Raw genomic sequence first — 26,525 nt, 5'->3', positions numbered from 1 at the left:
TCTGTTTCATGCGGCTTTGCGCTGCAGTGAGGCCCGCTTCTCTACGAAGATAGCATGTCGGGAGAATGGAAATTTGCATTTATATATTTCTTTGTTTGTGGTCACATCTCCTGTGGAAGTATATGTACGTATATATGCATTGGTATGTTGCTACGAATGGGAACTATTTTCTTTTTGTGGAACTGTGTTTCAATGTGTATATATGTGTGGGAATGGTGTTCTGGGGGGCATATGTGTATGCGTGCTTTTTCGTGCTTTTTTCTGGTTAAAAGTGAAAGAAAATAAGGCAGGAGGATCACCTCTTTCTCGGTTATTATTATTATTATTATTATTATTATTATTATTATTATTATTATTATTATTATTATTATTATTATTTTGATCGGAGGATATGGCTTTCGATCTACTATGGCTCCTGTGAATATGGTGCCAAAGTACCTTTTCTCTGCTTCTTTTTCCTGTTCTCATGTTACTTTAGTGAAGGTGATTCCCTGGAGGGCTGCCGTTTCTGATTAATGATCCGGCAAAGCGCTCTTCTGCGGTGGACTCCGAGGTACTTCACTCGCTCTGCGCGCTCACTGCGCTCAGGACCACAGGGGAGTCTGGCAGCGAGATCTCGCAACGTCTCCCCCGGCCCATGGCCGCCCATGCGGCCACGAGCACGTGTACCGGGAGAGTCGGGGCAACAGGAGCTTCTGCTGTTTTTCCTGAAGGCAGGGAGTGTAAGCGATGTGTAGAGCATAGTGGGGAACTCTCCCCCATGGCCAATTCAAGCACGGCTGAAACGGTGTCTGCCATCGTTCAAAAGGCAGAGTCACTCCTTAGTCGGTGGCAACAGTTGGACGAAAGAATAGAGAACCACCAGATCGGCAGCCGGCCGTGTTTTCACCGGTCCTTCTCGAGTGGAGCGGTGGAAGATACGTCCCACATACTGCGGATGGATGCGGTGCAGTTCGAAGCCAAGAATGAGGTGTTTTCTGTGCTTAGGACCATTCTCCCTCCTCCAAAGCGTCGCTGCACCAATGTGGAGCCATGTAGTTCTCAGAGCACTGGGGACGAGAGCATGGCTCAGGGGGGCGTGCCACACACGGGCCCCTCCCTCACTGACGGTCTTGTTGTTATTCCCGATGAGGCCGCCCCTGACGCCGAGGGTTACTTGCGCCGAGTGAGGAGTGGTCATCGTACAGGCGAGGTGCAGAGTGGAGTCACCCTACTGGACGGCGAACAACAGAGGCCTGCTCTGCTCTCGATGGGGGAAATAGCGGTATTTGCTGAGCTGTACCAAGCATTAGAGTGCGAAGACGGCACTCTGCTTCTGCAACTCATGGCAGAGTTGCGGTGCCTTGTCCTTGCACCGGTGAAAAGACTCGCTGATAAGACGATGCCACCGTCGGAGGGCGACTTTGGGAGTGCGATCTCACAGCTTCTTCTGACGCTCTCGAGCCTTGGGCTCGTTGAGGAGCGCGTGCTGCAGAGTCTCACAAGCCCTCGGGGTCCATTTCTGTCCCCGGCACAGCTTGCACACCAAGACGCAGGCGATCTTGTCCGCCTCCTTGTCGCATTCCACCGCTTCGGACCTCACCATGAGCCGTGCTTCAAAATGGCAGTAAGGGCGTTGAAGAGGCGATCGTTGCGCGGCCCGCTAAGGTCCTGTGTAGAAACTATTTTTGCGCAGAGTAATGGAGACGCGTTCCGCGGGGGCCTGGCTGAGGCGGATATGGTCTCGGCATGCATGGCTAGACTAACTGTGAATAACTTGTTGGAAGCGATGGCAGCCATTGCGCTTAGTTTGCACCGGGAAAAGGTTGTAGTGGAGCTTCTTGCGGCGACAGTGGTCGTTGCGGTCTGGAACGACGAGAGGATGTCTGTTGACTCCGCTACAGGGCGAGTAGGTGCACAGCACGATCATTTTTTGGTGTTTCGCACGATGCAGGTGCACCGTGCAGCAAAAACATGTGAGCAGATGGAGCTCGGACAGGTCGCTCTGGCCAATCTGCTGCACCGGTTGTCCATTTGCCACAGTGGGCTTCTCGTGAACAGCGGGGAGGACCCGCTAAGCCCCGAGCGGGTTGGGTTCTACGACCCTGTCACCGCGGACCTAGTGAAGGTGAACCGCAGCTGAGCGGCGGCATTCTCTCTCCCTGGTTCAGTTAAGCATTGTGGCGACGTGACGTGTATCTCTTTTTTTTATTATTCTCACTGTATATATATATATATATATATATATATATATATGTATATATATTCTTGCCTCCCATGCATGTCTTGCCAAATGTTTGCTTTCTTCTTTTGAACGTTCCTCACATACTCGTCCAAGGGTTTAAGCTGACCGACGAGGATACAAAACTCCATAGCACTAAAACAAGGTTAGGAGGGTGTCAGGTAGGCAAACAACACTGGTGATGCAGGAGAACGTCACATTCGCACAGGTGGTGGGCAGGAGGACCTCCGTGTGCCCCATGGAGCTCAACAGCAGTGACAGCGGCGGTAACACGGCAGCAAATGCAGGTGATGTGGTGATAATTCCAAGCACTGGGAGCAGCGTGAACACCGCCATGCCTGCGAAGCCTCCTGGCAGCGAGAGCTATGCAAGCGCCGTGAAGTCGCAGAGCGTCAAGCTTGGTGGCGTTCCCGTGAACGCCTTCAAGGTGTTGGGTTGCGTTTCGTCTGTGACAAATTCTACAATGCAGGAGCAAGAGTCGGTGCTTTCCTCTTGGGCAGACGACGACCAATGCTTCTTCGACTCCATACGCATTGCGCAGGCGGAGAACCCGAAGCCGCGCGAAACGAGAGTGGAGGGCGAGGGTGAGGGTGGTGCCGCTCGCATGGATGGTGGCTGCAGGAGGAACCGTGGCGGAAGAGGCTGGAGGTTCATTGGGAGAGGTGGGAGTAATAATAATAATAATAATAATAATAATAATAATAATAATAATAATAATAATAAAGGAAACAGACGTCGAAGGGGCTACGGTGGTAATCAGAATCACAACAGCGGCATCAACTTTCGGGGGGGAGGCTCTGCGGAGCCACCGATTCTCTCCGGTGGTCGTTTCGCCTCGCTGCGCTAGGGGGCATCAAAGCTTGAAGACAGGAGGTGCAAGGGGCGGTGTAGGGGTAATGAAAGTCAGACCACTTGCCACCGACTGAAACTGTAAGAATAAACAAATGAGAGAAGAAAACTGACTCGCTTGTCCATACCGACCTACTGCGACATTTTCATGATGCGTTTTTTTTTTTTTTTTTTTTTGTGGTACATGTTTTTGGTATTCCCTTTGACTCGCCGTAACCGGTGTTTGTTACAGTAGAGTGAAGAGAACGTACAAAGGGAAGAAAAGAAGATAAATTAATCGATATAGGTGATAAAGTAATCTACGTGTATGCATGTTGTTTTTTGTTCTTTTTGTTTTTTCGTTTTTCACCTTTTTCGTTTTTTATATTCCACTTACTTTCATCGCCGCAACCTGGTTTGAGACACACGTTCACTCAGTTCTCTAACACCAACAACTGCTATGGGCACAAACAAACACGCATGCACATATCCAGAAACAAGTCCTTTTACCACTAATGATGTACCTATTTTGTGTCATCAAAGTGTCCTTCTGTGTGTCCTGACCTGAGTTGCCATGTGCAACGCATTTTGAGCTCTTTTTTTTTTGCTGCTAACTCCCTTTTGTCATTCGTTAAGTGGATCTTTGATATTGTGTGGGTGAAGTTGTATAATGTGGTGGTGTGGGTTGGTTATCTTATAGTGTAAGAAATTTCGTGCAGGTGTAAGGTGACGTGTGGAGCCATATTTTTGCTCTTGCTGTTTGATATTTCTGTTGCTGCCCCTTCTCGCTGTTTTTTAACGCAATTGGTGTAGCGTTTTATTGTATTTTTTGTGTTGGTTTTCCTGTTCGGGAAGATAGAGAGGGGAAAAGCGAGAGCAATAACTATCGTTCCATTACTGAGGGGTAATCTTGTGGTTTAAAGAGAACTGACGGCGGGACCTTCTCGCGTCCAAATACAGAAACTAACACTACCACACGACCACATACACCCACCCACCCACACACACACAAATTTGTACTCACGGGGACGCACACGTGAGCGCAAAAATACAAACACCACCGAAAATCACTAACCCAAAGAAGCTCCAAACAGTTTCAATTGATGTTACGCTGCATCACATTTCTGTGGCGCTGTGCGGCGAAAGGTGGTAATGATAGCAAGAACCACTTTTCCTCGGCACGGCGTACTGTCATTTACTCTCGTGTGCCTTCCTCCAACCCCTCCCCTGTTTCATTTTCTCTACCCGACGGTGGGGTTAACCACGGCAAGGTAGCAAAGTGTTTTTCTTCTGCACAAGCAGGAAAAGTTGAAGGAGAGATGACTGCATGCGAAGGTGCTAAGGCTTCAGGCGGAGGCCCGCTGCAGAACTTCGACAGTGAGCTGAACTTCCCCAAGATGGAGGAAGAGATCCTGCAACACTGGACCAAAGTGGACGCGTTCCGCGAGTCACTCAGGCAGTCGGAGGGAAAGAAGCCGTATACTTTCTTTGACGGACCCCCATTCGCGACGGGTTTGCCGCACTATGGCCACTTGTTGGCTGGTACCATCAAGGACATTGTGTGCCGCTACGCTCACCAGACTGGGCACCACGTGGAGCGCCGCTTTGGCTGGGATTGCCACGGACTCCCCATTGAGTTTGAGATTGATAAGCTCCTCGGGATTAAGTCTTCGCATGATGTGAATAAGTTCGGTATTGCGAACTACAACCGTGAGTGCGAGGGCATTGTGATGCGCTACGCCTCGGAGTGGCGCAAGACGGTAAACCGCATGGGACGCTGGATTGACTTTGATAATGACTACAAAACCATGTATCTTTCCTATATGGAGAGCGTCTGGTGGGTGTTCAAGCAGTTATGGGAGAAAAACCTTGTGTACCGCGGCTTCAAGGTGATGCCTTTCTCAACGGGATGCACAACACCGCTCAGCAACTTTGAGGCAAATCAGAACTACAAGGACGTGAGCGACCCCTCCGTGATGATCACTTTCCGGACGAAGGATGATCCAAATACGTACATGCTGGCATGGACGACAACTCCTTGGACTCTTCCGAGTAACCTGGCGCTTTGCGTGCATCCTGAATTGGATTATGTGAAGGTTCTTGACCACCAGACGAAGCGGCACTACATTTTTGGCGAGGTTCGTATCAATGAAATTTACCCGGCGAAGAAGAAGAAGGGCGACAGCAACAAGAATGGAGCACAGGAGCCGCCATACACCATTGTGAGTCGCATGAAGGGAACTGATCTTATCGGTACCAAGTACGAACCACTTTTTCCGTATTTCGAGAACAAATTTGGGGAGACGGCGTTCCGTGTCATCAGCGACACATACGTGACAACAGACACCGGTACGTGTATTGTGCACCAGGCCCCAGGTTTTGGTGAAGAGGATTGTCGCATCTGTATCTCCAGTGGTATTTTGTCTAAAGAGCAGTTACTGTGCCCCGTCGACGAGAACGGCGAATTTACCTCCGAAGTGGTCGACTTCAGCGGTCGATACGTGAAGGAAGCGGATGCGGACATTCTGAAGCACCTCGAGTCAAGGGGTCTGGTTTATAGCAAGGGGTCCATTGTCCACAGCTACCCGTTCTGCTGGCGTAGCGAGACTCCACTACTATATAAGGCTGTTGATGCTTGGTTCGTCAATGTGGAGTCAATCAAGGACCGTCTGCTGGTAGCGAATGCAAGGACAGAATGGGTTCCTGATTTCGTTAAGACGCGTCGTTTTTCCAACTGGTTGGAGGACGCGAAGGACTGGAACGTCTCTCGCAATCGTTACTGGGGCACTCCATTGCCTGTCTGGCACAGCGAAGACTGGGAGGAGGTTGTGTGCGTCGGTAGTGTGGCGGAACTGGAAGAACTGTCGGGTGTAACGGGCATCACAAATATCCACCGACAGTTTGTGGACAACATCACCATTCCAAGCAAGAGGCCGGGCAAACCACCACTACGACGTGTTGAGGTTGTGTTCGACTGCTGGTTTGAGTCTGGCTCGATGCCGTATGCGCAGTCGCACTACCCATTTGAGAATAAAGAGGGCTTTCTGGAAGAACGCTTCCCGGCGGACTTCGTGGCAGAAGGACTTGACCAAACTCGCGGCTGGTTCTACACATTGCTTGTTCTGGGTGTTGCTTTGTTTGACGTCGCCCCCTTCAAAAATGTTGTTGTCAACGGATTGATATTGGCAGAGGACGGGAAGAAGATGAGCAAGCGACTGAAGAATTATCCGGAGCCATCGATTATCATCAACACACACGGCGCTGATGCGCTGCGTATGTATATGATCAACTCTCCTGTGGTGCGAGCAGAGCCTCTGCGATTCCGTGAGCAAGGTGTTAAGGGTATTGTGAAGGATGTGATGCTCCCTCTTTTCAATGCGAGCAAGTTCTTCATTGCGAATGCAAACTACTGTGTTCAGGCCGGTGGAAAGGTATCGATTGAAGTGGAAAGTACGAACGAGATGGATCGCTGGATCCTTGCGTCCACACAAACGCTGCAGCAGTACGTGAAGAGGGAGATGGAGCTGTATCATCTCTTTAATGTTATCCCTGGTGTTCTACGTTTTGTGGTGGATCTCTCCAACTGGTATGTCCGTATGAATCGCCGCCGCATGAAGAACTCTGTAGACCAAGATGACCGCTCTCAAGCCCTCTCGACAATGCTAACGGTTCTATTTTCGGTCAGCCGCATCATCTCACCCATTGCTCCGTTTGTGGCGGAGATGCTGTATCAGCGTATCAAGCCACTGCTTCCCGCTGCACAGCAGGTGGACTCCGTGCACTACCTCATGTTCCCTGACGACGATTCGAAGAGGCACGACGAGGCTCTGGAACGTGCCATGACCCGCATGATGACTATTGTTGACCTTGTCCGTGTGCTGAGAGACCGCATGGTTGTTCCCATAAAGCGACCCGTGCGGCAGGTGATCATTGTGCACCCCGAGCAATCCTATCTGGACGACGTGCAGAAGGTGGCTCAATACATCAAGGATGAGGTGAATGCGTTTGACGTTGTATTGTCCTGTGGTGACGAATACGTCACGACGCAGTTGGACGCTAACATGGAGACGTTGGGAAGGCGCTACCGCAAGGAGGCACCTCAGATCCGCAAGGCCATCCAGGCGATGGGGCCGGAAGCGGTGGCGCAATTCCTGAAGACGGGGCAGGGTGAACTGTGTGGAAAGAGCATCTCAATTGAGGACGTCAAGGTTCTTCGGAAATTCAAGGAGGGCATCACTGATTTCGAAAGCAATACAGACAATGATGTAGTGGTTCTTGTGGACAAGCGTGAGGATCAGGCTCTTGTCGATTCCTGGCGTGCGCGCGAGTTCGTCAATCGCGTACAACAGCTCCGCAAGAAGGCGAAACTTGTCGTGACAGATGTGGTGGAGGTTTACTACGAAGCCGAGGATGCTGAGCTCGCAAACTCCATCGTCAACTGCAAGGAACAGGTGAATGCGACCATAAGAGGCAAATGGGCACCCCTTTCAGAACTCCCCACTGGTGCCAAGTTGATTGCTGAAGAGGACAACTCTATTTCTGGTGTTGGCATCAGAATCGTTTTTACAGAACCCTCCGCCTGAGGGGGTTGATTTAAAGTTCAAGAACCCCTTGTTATTATGGTACATGCAGATAAAATAGAAAGTATATTGGGCGAAAACTCTGAGCTACTTTTGTATATTTTTTTACAAATTATTTGTGAAAAATCGCTATTATTCCTTTAAATTTTTTTTGTGACGGCGTTTTTTTTTTTTTTTTGTAGGAACTTTTTTTTTCCCCTCTTGTTACCATTTATTATTATTATTATTATTATTATTATTATTATTATTAATCACATTTGAGAAAAGTGTTGTGAAATGTATACGCGGGAATGTTTCTGAGAAAAATGAGTGTTTTTTTTTTTTTTTGTACATACTGCACGACTTATTACGGACTTAAGAAAATGAAGCTGGCCTTTAAATGCAAAGGTTGGCGTGCCGTTATAATTCTTAGTGAAGGAAACAAAATGCAAGAAAAGGAAAATTTGGCCGATGAAAAGTACAAAAAATACGATTTTGAGTTTTACTAAGTATTTTTCCCTGCCTTTATAATTTCGTTTCTATCCTTTCCACACTTGAAAAGAAAAGCAGAAATGTTCTGTGGCTTGCCCTGAACGTTTTTTTTTTTTCTCTGCTTCTTTGTTGGAAATCCTATGAAGACTGAAATAATGATAATAATGATAATGAAGGGCAGGCCTGGTAGAACGGTGAGGATGCCATAAATGTGAAGGACATATTGATATGGACATTATTCGGAAGTGTTCTTTGCATGCCATAGCTTTGGCACTACGTTGTGTCTTCGTTTTCTTGTATGTTTTTCTGTAGTTTGATTTTCTACTGCAATTTGCTACGTATGTGTATGTACTCGATCGGATGCTTCTTCCTTTTTTTGTCTCTTTGCTAAAGACTGATGCTAGACTATGTAGATGACGTGCTGTACTGGCTGCCGTATGTGCTGCTGACGATTCCTACCTTGCTGCTTCTCTTTGTTGCAGCTGGTCTGCGTCTTGGGATCTTCCGTGACAGCTTGTCGTCTTGGTCTTGGCGCCATATTCTGTCATTTGCCAGGATGTCGGTGCGCGACTCGCAGTTTCTGGCCTCTATGGAGGCAGAGGAACTCGTTGAGGCAGCGCTGCGGGCTGCTGGTTGGACGCATGTGTTCCTTCGTCGCCGCGTGCATGTGCAGCGTCTAGGGCACAACCGCGAGATAGACGTCGTTGCTGTGGGCCCGGTTGTACTTGTGGTAGAGGTAAAGCACTGGCGAGGCCAAGTTTGGTGCAATGGGCCGCGCTGGTTTCAACGCTCACATGACTCTAAGCGTGCCTTGGAGTTTGAAGACATTCAGGAGGACAACCTGGTGAAGGCAGCAGCGCTGCGGCGTTTCATTGAAAACAGCAGACGCATCGCACTCCCAGACCACAATGCTGTTAACAATGGTCTCTCGTCCGCTGGCGAAGCGGGATCGAATGTTTCACGGGAGCATGGAACGTGGTACACGGACCGCCAGGTTCACAAGCAGTGCGGCGAGCTTGTCGTGCCAGTGGTCGTCTTTACTAACTCCGCAGTGGTGCTTGATCCCAGCACTGTCAAGAAGAAAAGCTGTGTTTTTGACCTCCCAGGGTTCCAGGCGTATGCCGAACAACTAATGCACGAAGCGCGTGGACCGTCAGTTTGTAGGTGGTTCTGGGGTGCAGGAGCCGTGCGCTCGTTGTGTTACACCTTTTTCCGCCCTGCGAAGGTTCCTTTTCCCCTGTCGCTCTCAGAGGAAAGGCGGGTGGCCGGTGCCATACGGACGATGCGCACTTGGGACATGGTTTACCTTCACAATGGCTCATTGCTCCACGGAGACGTCACTGACCTCTGTCTCCCCACGATTCGTCGACAGTTCGAGCGCAAGCACGTGATTGATGTTCATATCGACTGGTTTGAAGGCATTAGGGGTTTTCTGTGGAGCCTTTGGGAGGGCGGTGGAGGAGTTGTGCGTGTGCGTCTGGGCCCTGCCCAACGGCTGGCAATTGGGCGTAGTGAAGTGGTGTTTCCTATTACGCGAAGGGACATCAGACGTATGGGCTCTAATGATCGACTGGTAATGATGCTGGCAGGTACAAAGGTTGTAAAGACTGTGGCCCTGGCCGACATTCGTATGTTGTGTTTCAGCTCCCATATGGAGGATTCTCATAGTTGACAGGCAGAGGGGAGAAAATGAAGGATCTGTGCTGGACGCAGCCAATTAAAGGAAATGGTAGCTCTAGTCGTGTAAAGGCATGTGTTTGTTCGATGAGGGATACATGCACAGGTTGAGAGAGAAAGAGAGATGAAGAAAGATTAATAAGAGGAAGAGAAATAATGCTGGGATAATATTTCTCTTCATTTGTTCTTGTGCCCTCTCGTGACTCAAAGCAGCGAGCCCCCTCTTTTTTTTTTTTTTTCATTTTTTTTTTCTTTTTTGCGTCGCCAGTACATAAACATGGACAGGTATTCGCTCGTCCTTCCGCGTCGCACCAGTCTCATGAGAAAGCAACACGAAAGGAGAGCACACAGTTCGAAGTTAAGCCAAACGTGCCGCTGGAACCCCCCACGAAAGGGCGTTGATAGCGATGCCAACAGCAGCAGCGGTGCTCTTCTTGGTGAAACCCCGTCCATGTACGCCAGGATATCTGGTTATGAACCCTCGCTCAACTCCAGTATACCCTCGAGGGGAGAGAGTTGATGACTTGATGCCCGCCCCTGCTTGGGTACCACGAGAATACGGGAGACTAGGGCCCCAGTTATATCGACCGAATACCCTTTCATGTTGCTAATATATTTGACCCTACACTCCTGTGGGAAGTGACAAAATACACAAACGTATGCGGTGTGCCTCCGAAATGGAGGAGGATGGTGCTGCTCTTTGTCTCGCATTTTGTGGCTGTGTTAAGGGATGTTGTATTGCAATTCTCGCGTGGACACACCAACTGACAAGACTGTCTTACCAATCTCACTTCACAGCGTTACCAGTGCTGTGTATGAATACCGATTGCATGATGAGGCAGGTCCTGTGCCTGGGTGGTTGCAATGCTTTGGCACGGCCATTGCTTTCTCGTGATGGTATTTGGGGAAGGGTTAAGAAAGTAATAGCCAACCACCGGGTAATGTAATTTTGGCTTTTTTTTCCCCCTCATTGTTTTCTTTTTTCATCTGTTTACACGAACGACGACTGGGTTTTTTAATCTGTTTCATGCGGCTTTGCGCTGCAGTGAGGCTCGCTTCTCTACGAAGATAGCATGTCGGGAGAATGGAAATTTGCATTTATATATTTCTTTGTTTGTGGTCACATCTCCTGTGGAAGTATATGTACGTATATATGCATTGGTATGTTGCTACGAATGGGAACTATTTTCTTTTTGTGGAACTGTGTTTCAATGTGTATATATGTGTGGGAATGGTGTTCTGGGGGGCATATGTGTATGCGTGCTTTTTCGTGCTTTTTTCTGGTTAAAAGTGAAAGAAAATAAGGCAGGAGGATCACCTCTTTCTCGGTTATTATTATTATTATTATTATTATTATTATTATTATTATTATTATTATTATTATTATTATTATTTTGATCGGAGGATATGGCTTTCGATCTACTATGGCTCCTGTGAATATGGTGCCAAAGTACCTTTTCTCTGCTTCTTTTTCCTGTTCTCATGTTACTTTAGTGAAGGTGATTCCCTGGAGGGCTGCCGTTTCTGATTAATGATCCGGCAAAGCGCTCTTCTGCGGTGGACTCCGAGGTACTTCACTCGCTCTGCGCGCTCACTGCGCTCAGGACCACAGGGGAGTCTGGCAGCGAGATCTCGCAACGTCTCCCCCCGGCCCATGGCCGCCCATGCGGCCACGAGCACGTGTACCGGGAGAGTCGGGGCAACAGGAGCTTCTGCTGTTTTTCCTGAAGGCAGGGAGTGTAAGCGATGTGTAGAGCATAGTGGGGAACTCTCCCCCATGGCCAATTCAAGCACGGCTGAAACGGTGTCTGCCATCGTTCAAAAGGCAGAGTCACTCCTTAGTCGGTGGCAACAGTTGGACGAAAGAATAGAGAACCACCAGATCGGCAGCCGGCCGTGTTTTCACCGGTCCTTCTCGAGTGGAGCGGTGGAAGATACGTCCCACATACTGCGGATGGATGCGGTGCAGTTCGAAGCCAAGAATGAGGTGTTTTCTGTGCTTAGGACCATTCTCCCTCCTCCAAAGCGTCGCTGCACCAATGTGGAGCCATGTAGTTCTCAGAGCACTGGGGACGAGAGCATGGCTCAGGGGGGCGTGCCACACACGGGCCCCTCCCTCACTGACGGTCTTGTTGTTATTCCCGATGAGGCCGCCCCTGACGCCGAGGGTTACTTGCGCCGAGTGAGGAGTGGTCATCGTACAGGCGAGGTGCAGAGTGGAGTCACCCTACTGGACGGCGAACAACAGAGGCCTGCTCTGCTCTCGATGGGGGAAATAGCGGTATTTGCTGAGCTGTACCACGCATTAGAGTGCGAAGACGGCACTCTGCTTCTGCAACTCATGGCAGAGTTGCGGTGCCTTGTCCTTGCACCGGTGAAAAGACTCGCTGATAAGACGATGCCACCGTCGGAGGGCGACTTTGGGAGTGCGATCTCACAGCTTCTTCTGACGCTCTCGAGCCTTGGGCTCGTTGAGGAGCGCGTGCTGCAGAGTCTCACAAGCCCTCGGGGTCCATTTCTGTCCCCGGCACAGCTTGCACACCAAGACGCAGGCGATCTTGTCCGCCTCCTTGTCGCATTCCACCGCTTCGGACTTCACCATGAGCCGTGCTTCAAAATGGCAGTAAGGGCGTTGAAGAGGCGATCGTTGCGCGGCCCGCTAAGGTCCTGTGTAGAAACTATTTTTGCGCAGAGTAATGGAGACGCGTTCCGCGGGGGCCTGGCTGAGGCGGATATGGTCTCGGCATGCATGGCTAGACTAACTGTGAATAACTTGTTGGAAGCGATGGCAGCCATTGCGCTTAGTTTGCACCGGGAAAAGGTTGTAGTGGAGCTTCTTGCGGCGACAGTGGTCGTTGCGGTCTGGAACGACGAGAGGATGTCTGTTGACTCCGCTACAGGGCGAGTAGGTGCACAGCACGATCATTTTTTGTGTTTCGCACGATGCAGGTGCACCGTGCAGCAAAAACATGTGAGCAGATGGAGCTCGGACAGGTCGCTCTGGCCAATCTGCTGCACCGGTTGTCCATTTGCCACAGTGGGCTTCTCGTGAACAGCGGGGAGGACCCGCTAAGCCCCGAGCGGGTTGGGTTCTACGACCCTGTCACCGCGGACCTAGTGAAGGTGAACCGCAGCTGAGCGGCGGCATTCTCTCTCCCTGGTTCAGTTAAGCATTGTGGCGACGTGACGTGTATCTCTTTTTTTTATTATTCTCACTGTATATATATATATATATATATATATATATATATATATGTATATATATTCTTGCCTCCCATGCATGTCTTGCCAAATGTTTGCTTTCTTCTTTTGAACGTTCCTCACATACTCGTCCAAGGGTTTAAGCTGACCGACGAGGATACAAAACTCCATAGCACTAAAACAAGGTTAGGAGGGTGTCAGGTAGGCAAACAACACTGGTGATGCAGGAGAACGTCACATTCGCACAGGTGGTGGGCAGGAGGACCTCCGTGTGCCCCATGGAGCTCAACAGCAGTGACAGCGGCGGTAACACGGCAGCAAATGCAGGTGATGTGGTGATAATTCCAAGCACTGGGAGCAGCGTGAACACCGCCATGCCTGCGAAGCCTCCTGGCAGCGAGAGCTATGCAAGCGCCGTGAAGTCGCAGAGCGTCAAGCTTGGTGGCGTTCCCGTGAACGCCTTCAAGGTGTTGGGTTGCGTTTCGTCTGTGACAAATTCTACAATGCAGGAGCAAGAGTCGGTGCTTTCCTCTTGGGCAGACGACGACCAATGCTTCTTCGACTCCATACGCATTGCGCAGGCGGAGAACCCGAAGCCGCGCGAAACGAGAGTGGAGGGCGAGGGTGAGGGTGGTGCCGCTCGCATGGATGGTGGCTGCAGGAGGAACCGTGGCGGAAGAGGCTGGAGGTTCATTGGGAGAGGTGGGAGTAATAATAATAATAATAATAATAATAATAATAATAATAATAATAATAATAATAATAATAATAAAGGAAACAGACGTCGAAGGGGCTACGGTGGTAATCAGAATCACAACAGCGGCATCAACTTTCGGGGGGGAGGCTCTGCGGAGCCACCGATTCTCTCCGGTGGTCGTTTCGCCTCGCTGCGCTAGGGGGCATCAAAGCTTGAAGACAGGAGGTGCAAGGGGCGGTGTAGGGGTAATGAAAGTCAGACCACTTGCCACCGACTGAAACTGTAAGAATAAACAAATGAGAGAAGAAAACTGACTCGCTTGTCCATACCGACCTACTGCGACATTTTCATGATGCGTTTTTTTTTTTTTTTTTTTTTGTGGTACATGTTTTTGGTATTCCCTTTGACTCGCCGTAACCGGTGTTTGTTACAGTAGAGTGAAGAGAACGTACAAAGGGAAGAAAAGAAGATAAATTAATCGATATAGGTGATAAAGTAATCTACGTGTATGCATGTTGTTTTTTGTTCTTTTGTTTTTTCGTTTTTCACCTTTTTCGTTTTTTATATTCCACTTACTTTCATCGCCGCAACCTGGTTTGAGACACACGTTCACTCAGTTCTCTAACACCAACAACTGCTATGGGCACAAACAAACACGCATGCACATATCCAGAAACAATTCCTTTTACCACTAATGATGTACCTATTTTGTGTCATCAAAGTGTCCTTCTGTGTGTCCTGATCTGAGTTTTGAATTACTTTGTTGCTATAGACCAAGCTTTTATTTCGGAATCTAATTGAGTATAGACTGTTGAAAGTACCAGATATTATGGAGATACGGTGATGGGTAAAGAGAAACAAGTTGAAACACATTTAAAGTAATGGAACAGAGAAGAAATTTCAGACAACAGAAGGTGTGATATTAGATTTTTGTGGTTGCTTTTTTTCTGCTAATTCTTTTTTTTTTTTTGCTTTTTGCTTTTTCCTTTAAAAAAATCATGAAATTCGTCTTGAAAGCAATATTGTGATTAAAGGAAGAGGATTAGTAGTTAACTGCTTTGCTTGTTTGTTCTTTCCCTTTCTGGGTAATCGCGTGTGTTACTTGATAGGTACTTGTGTTTGTGTGTTTTTTCCTTCTGGAGTGTGCGGGTTGAAGTTGAAAAGTTAAATGGTGTTTTTTTTTTTGTCGCTTTGTGTGTGTTTGTGTGAATTACGTTGTCGTAATCTTATTAATGCCTTGAGTTGGTCAATTCCCGTTCAGTTTTTAATTTTTTACATTAGTGGCAGGTGATGCTGGGAGATTAATCGGCAGCAATAACATCACCGCTTATTGATTATTGTTTTTTTTTTAAGTTCCCCCGAACATTTGTTCGTGGTGATATTATTACTATTACTACTAAAGAAAAAAAAGAAGTGTTTCTTTTGTTTCCCTTGTTTCTTTCAGGGGTACGGGTGAATTATTGTTTTCTTTTTTTTTTTTGTTTGCGTCACATCGTTAAAGCGATGTCTGAGTTTGCCGAAAGAAGTACATCTTGAGTGAGACTTCTTTCACGTGTTCGTAAACAATAGAGAGAAGGAACCTAAAAGTAAAAGGAAGAGATACGGTGACTTTTCAAAGAAAGAGAAAAAAAGAGAATATTGCTCATTGCTCTTTGTGTTTTTTTTTTTTTTTTCTTGTCATCGTCAAGCTATTCATTAGCAGTCTATTTAAAGTATGGCCGATATTATGAGTAAAGAGGGATTGTTTCTCTTTCTTTTGTTTTGTGGTTAATGGGTTTCTTACAGAGATTTAAATTTTTTTCTGCGGTTTGCTGCATAAGTTTACAGAAGAAAAGGGAATGAACATAAATGGGTGAGACCATTATAACAGAGATGATTAAATCAATACGAGTTCTGACGTGAGTTGTGTTTATATATATATATATATATATATATATATATATATATATATATGCATTCACTAGTACTGATATTGTTAATGCCTTTTGGCGCTTCCTCTTACACGTCTCTGCTTTTTGTACGAACTAACGCCACAAACCCGCCAAATACGCACAGAAGTGTATACTTGCTGAAGCTTCTTTTTCTTTTTTGTTTCTCTGTTTGAAGTAAAACTACTTCTTTTCTAAGATTTTTTTTCCATGGCCATGAAGTCACACAGTAAAACTCATTAATTACAATTTTTTGCTTTTTTCTTTTTCGTTTTTACAGATGAACAACGTTTTGCTACTCTATGGATTTTAATCCATGTACTCACACAATCACGAAGAAGATTCAGCTTGCGTGAGTCAAAGGCAAAGGCGATGGGATTTTCTGATGCCGCCTTTTCCAGTGAAATTAAAAGAAAAGGGAATAAGAATATTAATAATGAGTATAAAGGAATGAAAAGTGAAGGGGAAATACAAGTAGAAGTCTGAAGGCACTCATCATGAGTGAAAAGGGAAGGGGGAAAAGAAACTGTTCGTACGCACATACAAATAAATTTTTTTTCCTCTTTCCACTAACATGAATTAAATAACGAGAGTCTTATTATATATATATATATATATATATATATATACTTTGTGTGTGTGTGTGTTTGTGATGATTTCTGTAATGTATTTTTTTGTTTCTTTTTAATTTCTAAAAAAAGAAATTTTTTACCATGCTCCTTCTTTTTTTTTTACGTGCTGAACGCGTACAACAGTTGGACCCATTAGGGAAAGAAAGGGAAAAAAAAACTTTAGGTCCTTCACCAATAAACAACTCATTCTTTGTATTGAGGTGTATACATAATATCAGAAAGGAAAGAAAAAAAAATTCGTCTCTTTCATTTCTAATAAAACACACACACACACATGACAACTACAACTTCATACACTTCTACTGAAGTACGTGGTGAAGTTAATGAACTGCGATTGCAACTTCGGGATCCCCAAGTGGAGAAGGATCCTATTCGCAAACGTGATGTTCTTCGCAAGGTGATTGGACTTATGACAATGGGAGTTGATACTTCAAGTTTATTTTCGGAAATGATTTTATCATGCTTTACTACTGACATTGTAAGTAAAAAACTTATATATTTTTACCTTATAAGTCGTTCAGAGAATAATGCCGAACTTACACTTTTAAGTATTAATACATTAATGAAGGAATGTGGAGAGGAGAGTCCCCTAGTACGTGCTCTCGCCCTGCGATCTCTCGCATCACTCCGTTTACCACAACTCTTTGATTTTCTAATTCCTCTTGTGAAAAAATGTTTAAGTGATACTTCTCCACATGTACGTAAAACAGCGTGTTTATGTGCATTGAGGGTTTTTCGTATTTCCCCTATCGAGTTTCACAAACAAAATTTTTTAGATCGTATGCTTGGTATGCTACGAGATACTGATCCATTGGTATATTGTAATGCGCTTTCTGTACTTGTGGAAGTCTCACGTGAGGCGGAATCTAATGGGGCCTCAGAAGGAGTATTTAAAGTAACAAAACCAATCTTATATCACTTGTTTAATAAGATGCGAAGTGCTCCTGAGTGGCATCAAGCGCAAATTATTAATCTTGTTCTTCGTTATACCCCTAGCAATGAAGAAGAAATGTTTGACATAATGAATCTTCTGGAAGAACGTCTTCAAAGTCACAACAGTGATCTTATCCTTAGTGTGTGTGATGTATTTTTTCATCTCACACAAAATTACCCTGCCGTACACCGTCAAGTCTTTGACCGTCTTAAACATCCTCTTCTTACGCTTATCTCCTCCAGTACAAATGTGGAGGTCTCCTATGTTGTGCTTTGCCACATCAAGCTACTCGTAGAACGTGATCCAGGGGTATTTCAAGACGCCTATAAAACATTTTACTGCCACTATACAGAACCTACATATGTTAAAGCAGTTAAAATTGATATTCTCGCCATGGTGGCCACCGCTATAACGGCATCAGGAATTCTTGAGGAATTCTTCGCCTACGCATTAGAACGGGATGCCGCCGTTGTGCGTATGGCAATTGCGGCAATGGGACGAGTGGCACTACGACTCCCATCAACTGCACCAACCGTATTGCAGTATTTTATTCTTTTTCTTGAAAGTGATACGAATCATGCGCGGGGGGCGAGTCTTGCGGTGATGAAGGATTACTTACGTAAATATCGAGATACCGCCGTGGTTCAACCTTTTCTAGATGCCCTTGTGGCTGTCTATCATGAGATGAACTTTACAGATGAGGAGAGTAAACTTGCACTGGTGTGGGTGATGGGAGAACTTGGGGAGTATATTGAGGATGCACCATATATTCTTGAGGGAATGTGTCATAAAGGAATTCTTACAGAGACACCTGAATTTCGTTTACAGTTTCTCACTTCTGCCATAATGCTTTTCTTTAAGAGACCACCAGAGATGCAAGAATTACTTGGGAAAATGTTTAAACTTCTTATTAATGACTTTTCTCATGCGGATGTTCATGACCAGGCATTACTATATCATCGACTTTTACGTCATAATATTGCAGCGGCGTCTAAAGTAATATGTTCTCCAAAAATGGAAATAAAAGAGTTTGTTGAGGATCAAAATGCTGCTCTACGTGATAAGCTCTTTGAAGAGTTTAACACTCTTTCTGTAGTCTATCATCAATCCAGTGATAGTTTTATGACTCCTGCAGCCGTTGTAAATGATGAGGAAGATGCAGAAGACAATGATGATGATGATGATCAAGAAACAAAAGAGGAAGAAGAAGTATCAGTGGTAACAGGAGCGATAGACACAGGAGTACACAGACAAGAAGGAAATGGAAATACTGTTCTTTGGCAAACCAATACCCAAACTTTACCTTCCAATAACTTTGAACTCTCAGATGAGGTTGAGATGGCGCCGCAAGAATTTCAACGGCAATGGGGACGTTTAGATAGTCGATCTACAGCAACATTACAGTTACAACTGCGAACACTTCCTAGTAATATGGAAGTCTTTGAAGAAACACTAGAAGAGTGTGGTGTTATCACATTAGCATCCGGCATGCAAGGAACTACACAAAAGTATTATTTATATGCACAACAGGAGGGCAATAATGACACATACTTTCTATTGGAACTTTTCCTACACAATTCAGGTGCTGTAAACATCACGGTTAAATCTGAGAACCCCAATATGCAGCAGTTCCTAGTAATTCTTAGGAGAATAATGGAACAGCTTTAAGCGTCAAAGTAGTTTCTAATCAAGGTAGAAAAAGAAAGAAGAGGAAAAAGAAGAAAAAAGAAAGAGATTACTGTACCAATGAGCCCACGGTTCGTTGCTTTTTATCGAAGAAAATGTTTTTTTTTGTTTGTTTGATGTCTTATTTTCTGATTCTCTTCTTTTTTTTCTTTTTTCTTTTTTCTCTGTTTGTATATATTTGTGTGTCCTTTGACTTTGTGGACAGTAACGGTGAAGGAGGGATAAAAAGAGGGCGGATACACTGCAGTTTCTGAAATCTGTTTTCTTGTTGGCGAGTGAATTCAAGCCCATCTAAAGAAACCCCAAAAGAAAAAGAGAGTGAAGGCAATTAAAAGAAAGAAAAAAAGAGAACTTAAAACGAAAAAGAAAAAAAGAAGGAAACATAGTTATATACGCACTTGCAATCCATAGCAAACTCCTGTTTGAGGCTAGAGGACAGAGAAGTAAATACATATTATATATATAGAGAGAGAGGGCTGTAGACTCACGTGTAGGTGCCGTTCGATAAGTACATAAATACTTGGATTTACCTGCAATATATTGATAGAGAGAGATCAATTGTTTAAATATCTGAAAAAAAAAAATGGATGACAAACAGATATTCTTTGTTCAGGGAACAGATGGTAGGAAATTTAAGATAGTGATCCGTGGTGATTTGGGCAAACTGAGTGTAGGAAAAATACGTCGATGTCTAAAGTCGTATGGTGTTCCCGATGGACAATTATTGCTTTTTAACAATATTGTACTTCGGGACGATGCTGTGGGGGCTGACTTTGGGCTCTGCAATAATGCCATGCTTCACCTTGCGGTTTCTCAGGATGCGGGAGTGAATGAGAGTTGGGATGAGAGAGGAAGAGATGAGGCGCCTGTGCAAAGTATGCGAGATCATCGTACTAGTACATCACCCCATTCCACTATGACAGATTCAAAGGATCGTGCATCCCATCTCGCTTCTTTACGTGAAAGTGGAGGTGGACTTACTAATCACGTAGATCCGGAGAATAGTTTTGATCTTCGTCCTACCGTACATAGTAATCCTGCAGAGAATAATTTCAGCAATAAGGTTAGTAATAGTATGGAGAACACTGGTCTTAACACAGCCTTGGAGGTGGAGAATCTTCAGTTACGCGAGGAAGTGCAGCGCTTACGACGCGAATTAACTGAAGTACGGGAACAGCAAAAAAATCGTGGTGGACGCGGAAGTGTTGGAAAACGGCAAGAAACTGCAAATACCGACCTTTTGCAAAATGCAAAAGCTAATTTACAGGAACTTGGGGAAGAGTTAGGAATGTCACTGCAGTTTGATATGAATCTTACCTGTGTAGTTGGCACAGATGAGCGTCATACGGTTCTTGTTACCTTTGATCACGCTACAGAACGACTTTATATATACTCCACTCTTCTTACGCATTTACCGAATGACGCCGCGGTACGTGTTAAACTTTATGAATTATTGTTAGAAGGTTCCCTGCTTGGACGTGAAGTGTGTGGTGGTGGAATTGGTATGTCACTTCAAAATGATATTGTGTTACTCTCAACCACTATTCCACTACGTTGTTCCAGTTCCTCAGCTCTCAAAGATATTATGCCAGTGTTTGTGGAAACGCTAGGGCGTTGGCGTTCTCTCGTGAATGAACTAGTTGAGTAAAACTTGCCGTACTAAACAAGTTCATGTTTTTTTTATGCTTTGTTTTCTTTCTTCTTCTTCTTCCTGTCTGTTTGTCTACTTAGTATACATTTGCCCATTCGATTTATGTTTTTTTTTGTTTTGTGATTTATTTCGCGTTTATTTGTTATAGACCCCCTTTTTGTACGCGTGTGAAAGTTGTGATGTAGTGAAAGTGCTCTGGTTTACTGCCAGATTTGTATTCTGGGTAGAGTTACAGAATTCGCCTTGAGTTCTGTTTATGGGTGAGCGATAATAAAACGTTCGAGAGAAAAAAAAATCTAAAGAAGTATGGGATGGAAGAAGAGAGACAGGGTTGTAGAATTATTAAAAAAAACTCTTTCTTTCCTTTCCCCCTTCCTCCCCTGCAATATACCTCTTTTTTTTTCTTTTTTTGTGTGTTCTGCTTTTGCATTGGCATCAATGTTGCGTCAGAACCTGGCACAAGATGACGTAATTGTTGGTGTTATTGATTTCCACGGGGAATGTATTCCCGTGTTATTATTATTATTACTATTATTATTAATTGCTATTATTTGATGTTGTTGTTGTTTTATTTGTCTTTCTACCATATCCTCTGTTGGGGCGTAGCCTTTCTTCTCCACGCGCTGAAGTATGATTTCTTGGTCCTCACTCAATGTACTTCTTTCTTTCCTTCTTCTCTCTTCTTGTTTTTTTTCCTTCTATTTATGTGTTATCTTCAGGAGGCTACCAAACTCTCCTTCTTTTTTTCTATTACAGTTCTACGGTTCAACAATATCTTTCTTTTTGCTTTCAATCGTATTTGTTTTGTTTACCGTTTTATTGAATTATTCCTATTTTTTTTTTTTTTGCTCCATTTTCCGTTTTTCCACCCTTGTGTGTGTGTCTGTGTGTTTCTTCCTCCCTTCACCATATAACTATATTTGTCTGTGTGTGTGTTCCCACCTCCGTACTACAATTCGATATATATATATATATATATCAACTGGACATGTTTAAGTGCTGCCACGCCAGTCACTTCACAGTTGAAGAGAAATCCACTAAAAACAACGTTCCAACAAAAATGCCACCACCACCACCACCACCGCCACCGCCACCGCCACCGCCAAAACCAACAAACACAACAGCAGCAGGCGGAGGATCAAACACCGTTGGAGGTGCCGCATCGGCACTCTTCGCGGAGATTCAAAACGCTGGCGACAACATCACATCACGCCTGCGCCACGTAACGGATGACCAAAAGGCATACAAACAGAATGTCCGCCACGGCGAACTCGACTTTTCGGAACTGGACGCCAAGAAGGCGGAGGCAGAGGCACGACGCCAACAACAACAAAAACAGCAGGGGAAGGCCGCAGGAGCAGAAGCGCCAGTGCTGCAGTTGGAGGGAGATAAACGGTGGGTGGTGAAGCACCAGAAGGGTACCAGCAGTGAACAGAAACGCATCACCCTTGACAAGGTGCAAATGCGGCATGCTGTGCAGATCCACAATTGCGAGTATACTGTGGTAGAGATAACAGGAAAGGTAAACTCTGTCTCACTCGTGGCCTGCAACCGCGTCTACGTTGTGCTCGACAGTGTCGTATCCTCACTGGAAGTTCTCAAGTCCGAAGAAGTCGAAGTGCGGGTGCGCTGCGCCGTTCCAACCGCCGCGGTGGAGAAGAGTTCATCCGTCACGTTGTGTCTTCTTGACCGCAGCGCCGCAATGGAGACGGCGATTGTTACCGCCTGTAGCACCGCCGTGAATGTCAGCGTGCCGGAGGCCGACGGCGATGATGCGGATCTCGTTGAACGTCCAGTGCCCGAGCAGTTTGTCTCGCATGTCGTGCGGGATAAGCGTGGCGGGTATGTGATTGAGACGAAACCGGCAGAGGGTGTATAATGACGAACATATACTACAAAGCAAAATGCAAAGATGCATACCTACATTAACAGCAATAAACGGTAGAAACCATGACAATAACAACGTCTTCCAGTAGAAATCTGTCTTTTTCACACTATATGTCTGTCTGTCTGTGTGTAGGAATAGGTATATTTAGAGAGAAAAGGAGAGAGGGTGAAGGGCTTATATTGGTTTCAGAAGAAAAAAAAAAGAGTAGACTAAAAGAAGATAAAGGAAAAGTAAAACGAGGAATGTGCGTATAATAATGCACTTTCACTCTGCGGATCAAGTTTTTTTTTATGTGTGTTTTCTCTATTATTAATATTATTACCAGTTTTTTATTGCTTCATAACGTTCCTGAATTTAGCAGGATTCTCTACTTTTCTAAGAGAGAGCAATAGCAAGAAAGGGAAAGTTTAAAGGAGGTTTGCTTCTAGTGTAGAGAGGAAAAACAAGAAAAATCATTGTCATTGCTGTTGTTATTATTGTTATTGTTATTGTTTTTGCAGGCATATAGCGCTATTGTAAGGGTATTAGCTCTACATCATTTTGGGAGACACTAGATAGCTCCCAACTAGTTATTTGTCATTCATATTTCTCTTTGTCTTTATATATTTATATCTGTGTTGTGGATGCCCTATTATGATGTGGTATTTTGGATGGTATTTTTGTTGTTGAAATGTTGTGAGTGATATAATTCTCCTCTTTGGGGGAGGGGGCTACAGTATGTATTTTTCTTTCCTTTTGTTTATCCTTTATTTATTTTTTTTTCTTTTGAAGAAGGTGGTTGCTCCTGTTGAGTTCACGTTGGATCAACAACAGTGAGTCGGTGATAGAGCAAGGGTGGTGGGTTTTCTCTCATAAACCTTGTTAAGACGCTGTAAAACAAAGAAAAGGTACCAACAAATAAATTATATATATATATATATATATATATATATATATATATATATATATATATATATATATTCTCTTATAAAGTGCAATATACATACTCGCTGATAATGGCGTCACTTAACACAGAACTTGCCCTTGTGAAACGGTTTCACATGTTGAGCAAGAATTATGATAACCGCCCGGTAATTGCACGTCGAAACACTCTTCCATCACTGGTTCGTTTCGTAGGTAGTAAAGATAGGGAAACGAGACAGTATGCACTTGCGGCACTGCACTTGCTAGCCCAACACCCAGAAAATGTAGAATTTCTAGGCGAGCACAATGCGCTTGTGAAGGAGGTTTTTAAAGTCTACAAGGACACTGAATATGACGATCCAGAGCTTCATGAATTGTCGAATGAACTTCTTAACTGTTTAGAACCCGTCTTATTGGGTCGAGATCCTAGGAAAGAGAATATAACTACGGCAATGGTAGGCAGTAGTGGCAGCGGTGATGATTTTGACGAAAGTAGGATGAATGACAGCTTTACAATGGCGAGGCGGGCACGTGCGGCCCGTGTTCTTCGCGGTGTTGGTTCTGACGTTATTCACACCGTCATTCTGGACATTCCTGCCTTGGATCCCCATAGCCGAGATGGTCTCGCAACCATTGAAGATATTTTTCAAACGACACGTGGTGTGGTATCGTACTCTGTTTTTCTTGAAAACCGACAGGCACGACTATTTATAACGTGTGATACACGAGCTGTGCAGCAGGTTCTCTCAGACGCTGGTTTTGAATCTATTGTGGTGCGTGATGAAGTGATTAGTCAAGACGTCTTTGGTGGCGATAACGGCGCCCGCAACAGTAATAACACTAACAGCATGAACAATACTCGTAGTTATTACGACGGAGGACCACAGAAGCGGCAACCGACGTACTTTGAAAGTCTCACGAATAGTATTTACCAAACAGCGTTGGTGTTACGTGGTGGTGGTGGTGTTGGTAGCAACAGTGGAGAAGACACACTGTCCGCACGTGTACAGCAGCAGCGGGCTCGTGAACAACAGGGAAACTCTACTTTGAGTCAAGTAACAAAAGTACTTGCAAAGTGGTGGTAAATCATTAATACGGTGTAGAGAAATACAAAGACGAAATCAAAGAATATAAAGAATAAAAAAAAGAGAAAGGAGTAGAAATAGAAGAATAGTTGGAAAGGGTTTTTTTTTTCTTCTTCTTTATTGCTGTATTATTAAATCTTTTTTCTTTCCATTTTCTTTCCTTTTTTTGCTTTATTTCTTTCTTTCTCTGTGTTTCTTTGATTTTTCCAACCACACATCTCAATTAGCCTTTTCTTTTTCGTTTTCCGTTTGCCGCAGCTGCTGTTGCTGTACGTTTGGGCTTCCGTTTTACTGATAGCGATGATATTGAATCTCTGAAAACGACAGCGATGGTATGGCTGGAGGCAGAGAGAAAAAGAAGAAATAAAAAAGAAAAAGAAAAAAAAACAGGATTCACAAACAAAAAAAAAACGAACACGAACATAAACGGGTATCGTTTCGTATTTCCAATCTCTTGAGAAAAACATTCTCAAAGGTAAATTAAAAAAAAAGACGACAGAAGAAAATCAAGAGATTGATGTCTAGAATGTTGTTAGTATATTTCTTCCTTCTTTTGTTACATATTATCACCACCGTTCATTTGAGACTCACATGTCTCAAGTGTTTTTTTTTTCTTTTGTTGTTGTTGTTGTTGTTGTTGTTTTTTGCTTTATTTTGATATATCTTCTTTTGTTTCTGTCTCTTTTTTTCTTTCTATTTTTTCCCCCTTCAATGGTCTTTTTGTTGTTGTTTTTTGCTACTCTCACTATTTCCTACACATAACGACACAAGGGGGTAACCGGAGACATTCCAGAGGAAGAAAAAAAAAATCATCGGAATCCAATTTTTCTCAGGGTCTTTTCTCTCTTCTCTTTCATTATTATATCTATAATAATATATATATAGTTATAGTTATCGAGAGATATGCCACGTGTAAAGAGACCGACCCCTCTCCCTCTTCCTCTTTCACTCTTATTATTACTATTATTACTATTACTATTGGTGGACGAGGTGGCGGGGTCTGCGGTGTATGTGAAGTTGTTCCCCGGCCGGGAGTTCTGTGTGAGTTACGAGGGCCGCCGCGACCCGGAGGAGGACCCGCCGACCGTCGACATCCGCCACCGCGCCCTCGACCCCCGCAACGTGAATGTCCGCACGCGGCTCTACGGCCCGAATGGGGCGCAGTTGTTGAAGGGCGACCGCATCGATCCTTTTGGCCTCCCCGCCTCTATTTTCTTCAAAGTGACGGAAACGGGAACGTACCGGCTGTGCATGCGCACCCCGCTGAGTCACCCGCCGCTGCGGTTTGAGATGCGGTTTGTGGGGGAAAAGGACCTGGTGGAGCCGGCCACAACGACGGAGGGAACGGAGGTGGTGGATAAACCCGTTGGGGTGGAGGACTATAAGGAGCGGTTGAATATGTTGGATATTTGTGTGCAGGTGACACTCGATGAGGTGCGGATGAGTGAGAATCGACTGTACATGTTAGATGAAGTCACAAAGTCTACATACTACCGTGTGGTGGGGATGCTCATTCTTAACGTAACACTCGCTATAGGACTCAGTGTATGGGCAGAGAAGTATCTTGAACGTTACTTTACAAAGAAAAAGTTGGTATGATTTTTGTTTATGGATCATGTTATCATTGTTGATGTTGTTGTTTTTCTTTTTTTTTTTTAGACATTGTCTAGTTTTAATGGAAATAACATTGGATGAGAGAAGATATTGAGGATTACTTTTATGTGGCACACAATTCTCAGATATTCAGATCTGAGACAACAGGAAATAAGAAAAGTACATTTTTGTTTTTGTTTTGTTCTTTTACCAAAAAAAAAAAGAGAACAAAGGTGTTGAAAGTGAAAGTATGTATAGGAAACGAAAGTATAGAGGAGAAAACAAGATAGAAAAGGAAGGAAAGAAAGAGAGATACCGGAGTAATGAAGGCTATATTGAGCACGATACATCCAAAATTTCTTCAAGGATGAATAAGGAGGGTGACTTTTGAATTTTTTGGGGTTTTATTTTTATTTTGTTTTTTTGACAATAATAATGTTCTTATATTTCGTGTTCTATTTTTATTATATATCTTTTTTAATGTGCATATATTCCGATATCAACCCTTACTTCCCACACCAAAAAGAAAAAAAAATCAAAATATTTGGTG

General features: G+C 44.7%; 12 protein-coding genes across 12 annotated transcripts; all 12 read left to right on the top strand.

Annotated features, from left to right (window-relative positions):
* Nucleotides 1–54: 54 nt before the first annotated feature.
* Nucleotides 55–2,122, top strand: LSM04_009267 (uncharacterized protein; the record flags this gene model as incomplete). Its single annotated transcript, XM_067333981.1, has 2 exons — nucleotides 55–124; nucleotides 498–2,122. 2 exons carry the CDS (start codon nucleotides 55–57, stop codon nucleotides 2,120–2,122), a joined length of 1,695 nt encoding a protein of 564 aa, XP_067186500.1.
* Nucleotides 2,123–2,402: 280 nt separating this feature from the next.
* Nucleotides 2,403–3,068, top strand: LSM04_002895 (uncharacterized protein; the record flags this gene model as incomplete). The annotated part of the gene is made up of 1 exon (XM_067333980.1): nucleotides 2,403–3,068. The coding sequence occupies one exon, from the start codon at nucleotides 2,403–2,405 to the stop codon at nucleotides 3,066–3,068; it is 666 nt and encodes a 221-aa protein (XP_067186278.1).
* A 1,084-nt stretch (nucleotides 3,069–4,152) lies between these two features.
* On the top strand, nucleotides 4,153–7,632 carry LSM04_008747 (Aminoacyl-tRNA synthetase; the record flags this gene model as incomplete). Its single annotated transcript, XM_067333979.1, has 1 exon — nucleotides 4,153–7,632. One exon carries the CDS (start codon nucleotides 4,153–4,155, stop codon nucleotides 7,630–7,632), a length of 3,480 nt encoding a protein of 1,159 aa, XP_067186481.1.
* Nucleotides 7,633–8,497: 865 nt separating this feature from the next.
* On the top strand, nucleotides 8,498–9,772 carry LSM04_005921 (Nuclease-related domain; the record flags this gene model as incomplete). Its single annotated transcript, XM_067333978.1, has 1 exon — nucleotides 8,498–9,772. The coding sequence occupies one exon, from the start codon at nucleotides 8,498–8,500 to the stop codon at nucleotides 9,770–9,772; it is 1,275 nt and encodes a 424-aa protein (XP_067186388.1).
* A 664-nt stretch (nucleotides 9,773–10,436) lies between these two features.
* Nucleotides 10,437–10,724, top strand: LSM04_005558 (uncharacterized protein; the record flags this gene model as incomplete). Its single annotated transcript, XM_067333977.1, has 1 exon — nucleotides 10,437–10,724. The coding sequence occupies one exon, from the start codon at nucleotides 10,437–10,439 to the stop codon at nucleotides 10,722–10,724; it is 288 nt and encodes a 95-aa protein (XP_067186379.1).
* A 584-nt stretch (nucleotides 10,725–11,308) lies between these two features.
* LSM04_001858 (uncharacterized protein) lies at nucleotides 11,309–12,915 on the top strand (the record flags this gene model as incomplete). Its single annotated transcript, XM_067333976.1, has 2 exons — nucleotides 11,309–12,682; nucleotides 12,754–12,915. 2 exons carry the CDS (start codon nucleotides 11,309–11,311, stop codon nucleotides 12,913–12,915), a joined length of 1,536 nt encoding a protein of 511 aa, XP_067186240.1.
* Nucleotides 12,916–13,199: 284 nt separating this feature from the next.
* LSM04_003386 (uncharacterized protein) lies at nucleotides 13,200–13,874 on the top strand (the record flags this gene model as incomplete). Its single annotated transcript, XM_067333975.1, has 1 exon — nucleotides 13,200–13,874. The coding sequence occupies one exon, from the start codon at nucleotides 13,200–13,202 to the stop codon at nucleotides 13,872–13,874; it is 675 nt and encodes a 224-aa protein (XP_067186295.1).
* Nucleotides 13,875–16,509: 2,635 nt separating this feature from the next.
* LSM04_005822 (Beta-adaptin appendage) lies at nucleotides 16,510–18,837 on the top strand (the record flags this gene model as incomplete). Its single annotated transcript, XM_067333974.1, has 1 exon — nucleotides 16,510–18,837. One exon carries the CDS (start codon nucleotides 16,510–16,512, stop codon nucleotides 18,835–18,837), a length of 2,328 nt encoding a protein of 775 aa, XP_067186384.1.
* Nucleotides 18,838–19,438: 601 nt separating this feature from the next.
* LSM04_000363 (Tir chaperone protein (CesT) family) lies at nucleotides 19,439–20,503 on the top strand (the record flags this gene model as incomplete). The annotated part of the gene is made up of 1 exon (XM_067333972.1): nucleotides 19,439–20,503. The coding sequence occupies one exon, from the start codon at nucleotides 19,439–19,441 to the stop codon at nucleotides 20,501–20,503; it is 1,065 nt and encodes a 354-aa protein (XP_067186197.1).
* A 991-nt stretch (nucleotides 20,504–21,494) lies between these two features.
* Nucleotides 21,495–22,385, top strand: LSM04_007494 (Adenylate cyclase-associated CAP; the record flags this gene model as incomplete). Its single annotated transcript, XM_067333971.1, has 1 exon — nucleotides 21,495–22,385. One exon carries the CDS (start codon nucleotides 21,495–21,497, stop codon nucleotides 22,383–22,385), a length of 891 nt encoding a protein of 296 aa, XP_067186445.1.
* A 1,004-nt stretch (nucleotides 22,386–23,389) lies between these two features.
* On the top strand, nucleotides 23,390–24,382 carry LSM04_000232 (uncharacterized protein; the record flags this gene model as incomplete). The annotated part of the gene is made up of 1 exon (XM_067333970.1): nucleotides 23,390–24,382. One exon carries the CDS (start codon nucleotides 23,390–23,392, stop codon nucleotides 24,380–24,382), a length of 993 nt encoding a protein of 330 aa, XP_067186192.1.
* Nucleotides 24,383–25,285: 903 nt separating this feature from the next.
* LSM04_008075 (GOLD domain) lies at nucleotides 25,286–25,981 on the top strand (the record flags this gene model as incomplete). The annotated part of the gene is made up of 1 exon (XM_067333969.1): nucleotides 25,286–25,981. The coding sequence occupies one exon, from the start codon at nucleotides 25,286–25,288 to the stop codon at nucleotides 25,979–25,981; it is 696 nt and encodes a 231-aa protein (XP_067186460.1).
* Nucleotides 25,982–26,525: the final 544 nt, after the last annotated feature.

This window comes from Trypanosoma melophagium (genome assembly GCF_022059095.1).
Source record: "Trypanosoma melophagium isolate St. Kilda chromosome Unknown ctg7segment1, whole genome shotgun sequence".
Lineage (NCBI taxonomy): Eukaryota > Euglenozoa > Kinetoplastea > Trypanosomatida > Trypanosomatidae > Trypanosoma > Trypanosoma melophagium.
The sequence above is the reverse complement of the archived record's forward strand: the minus strand, read 5'-3'. Positions and strand labels throughout refer to the sequence as shown.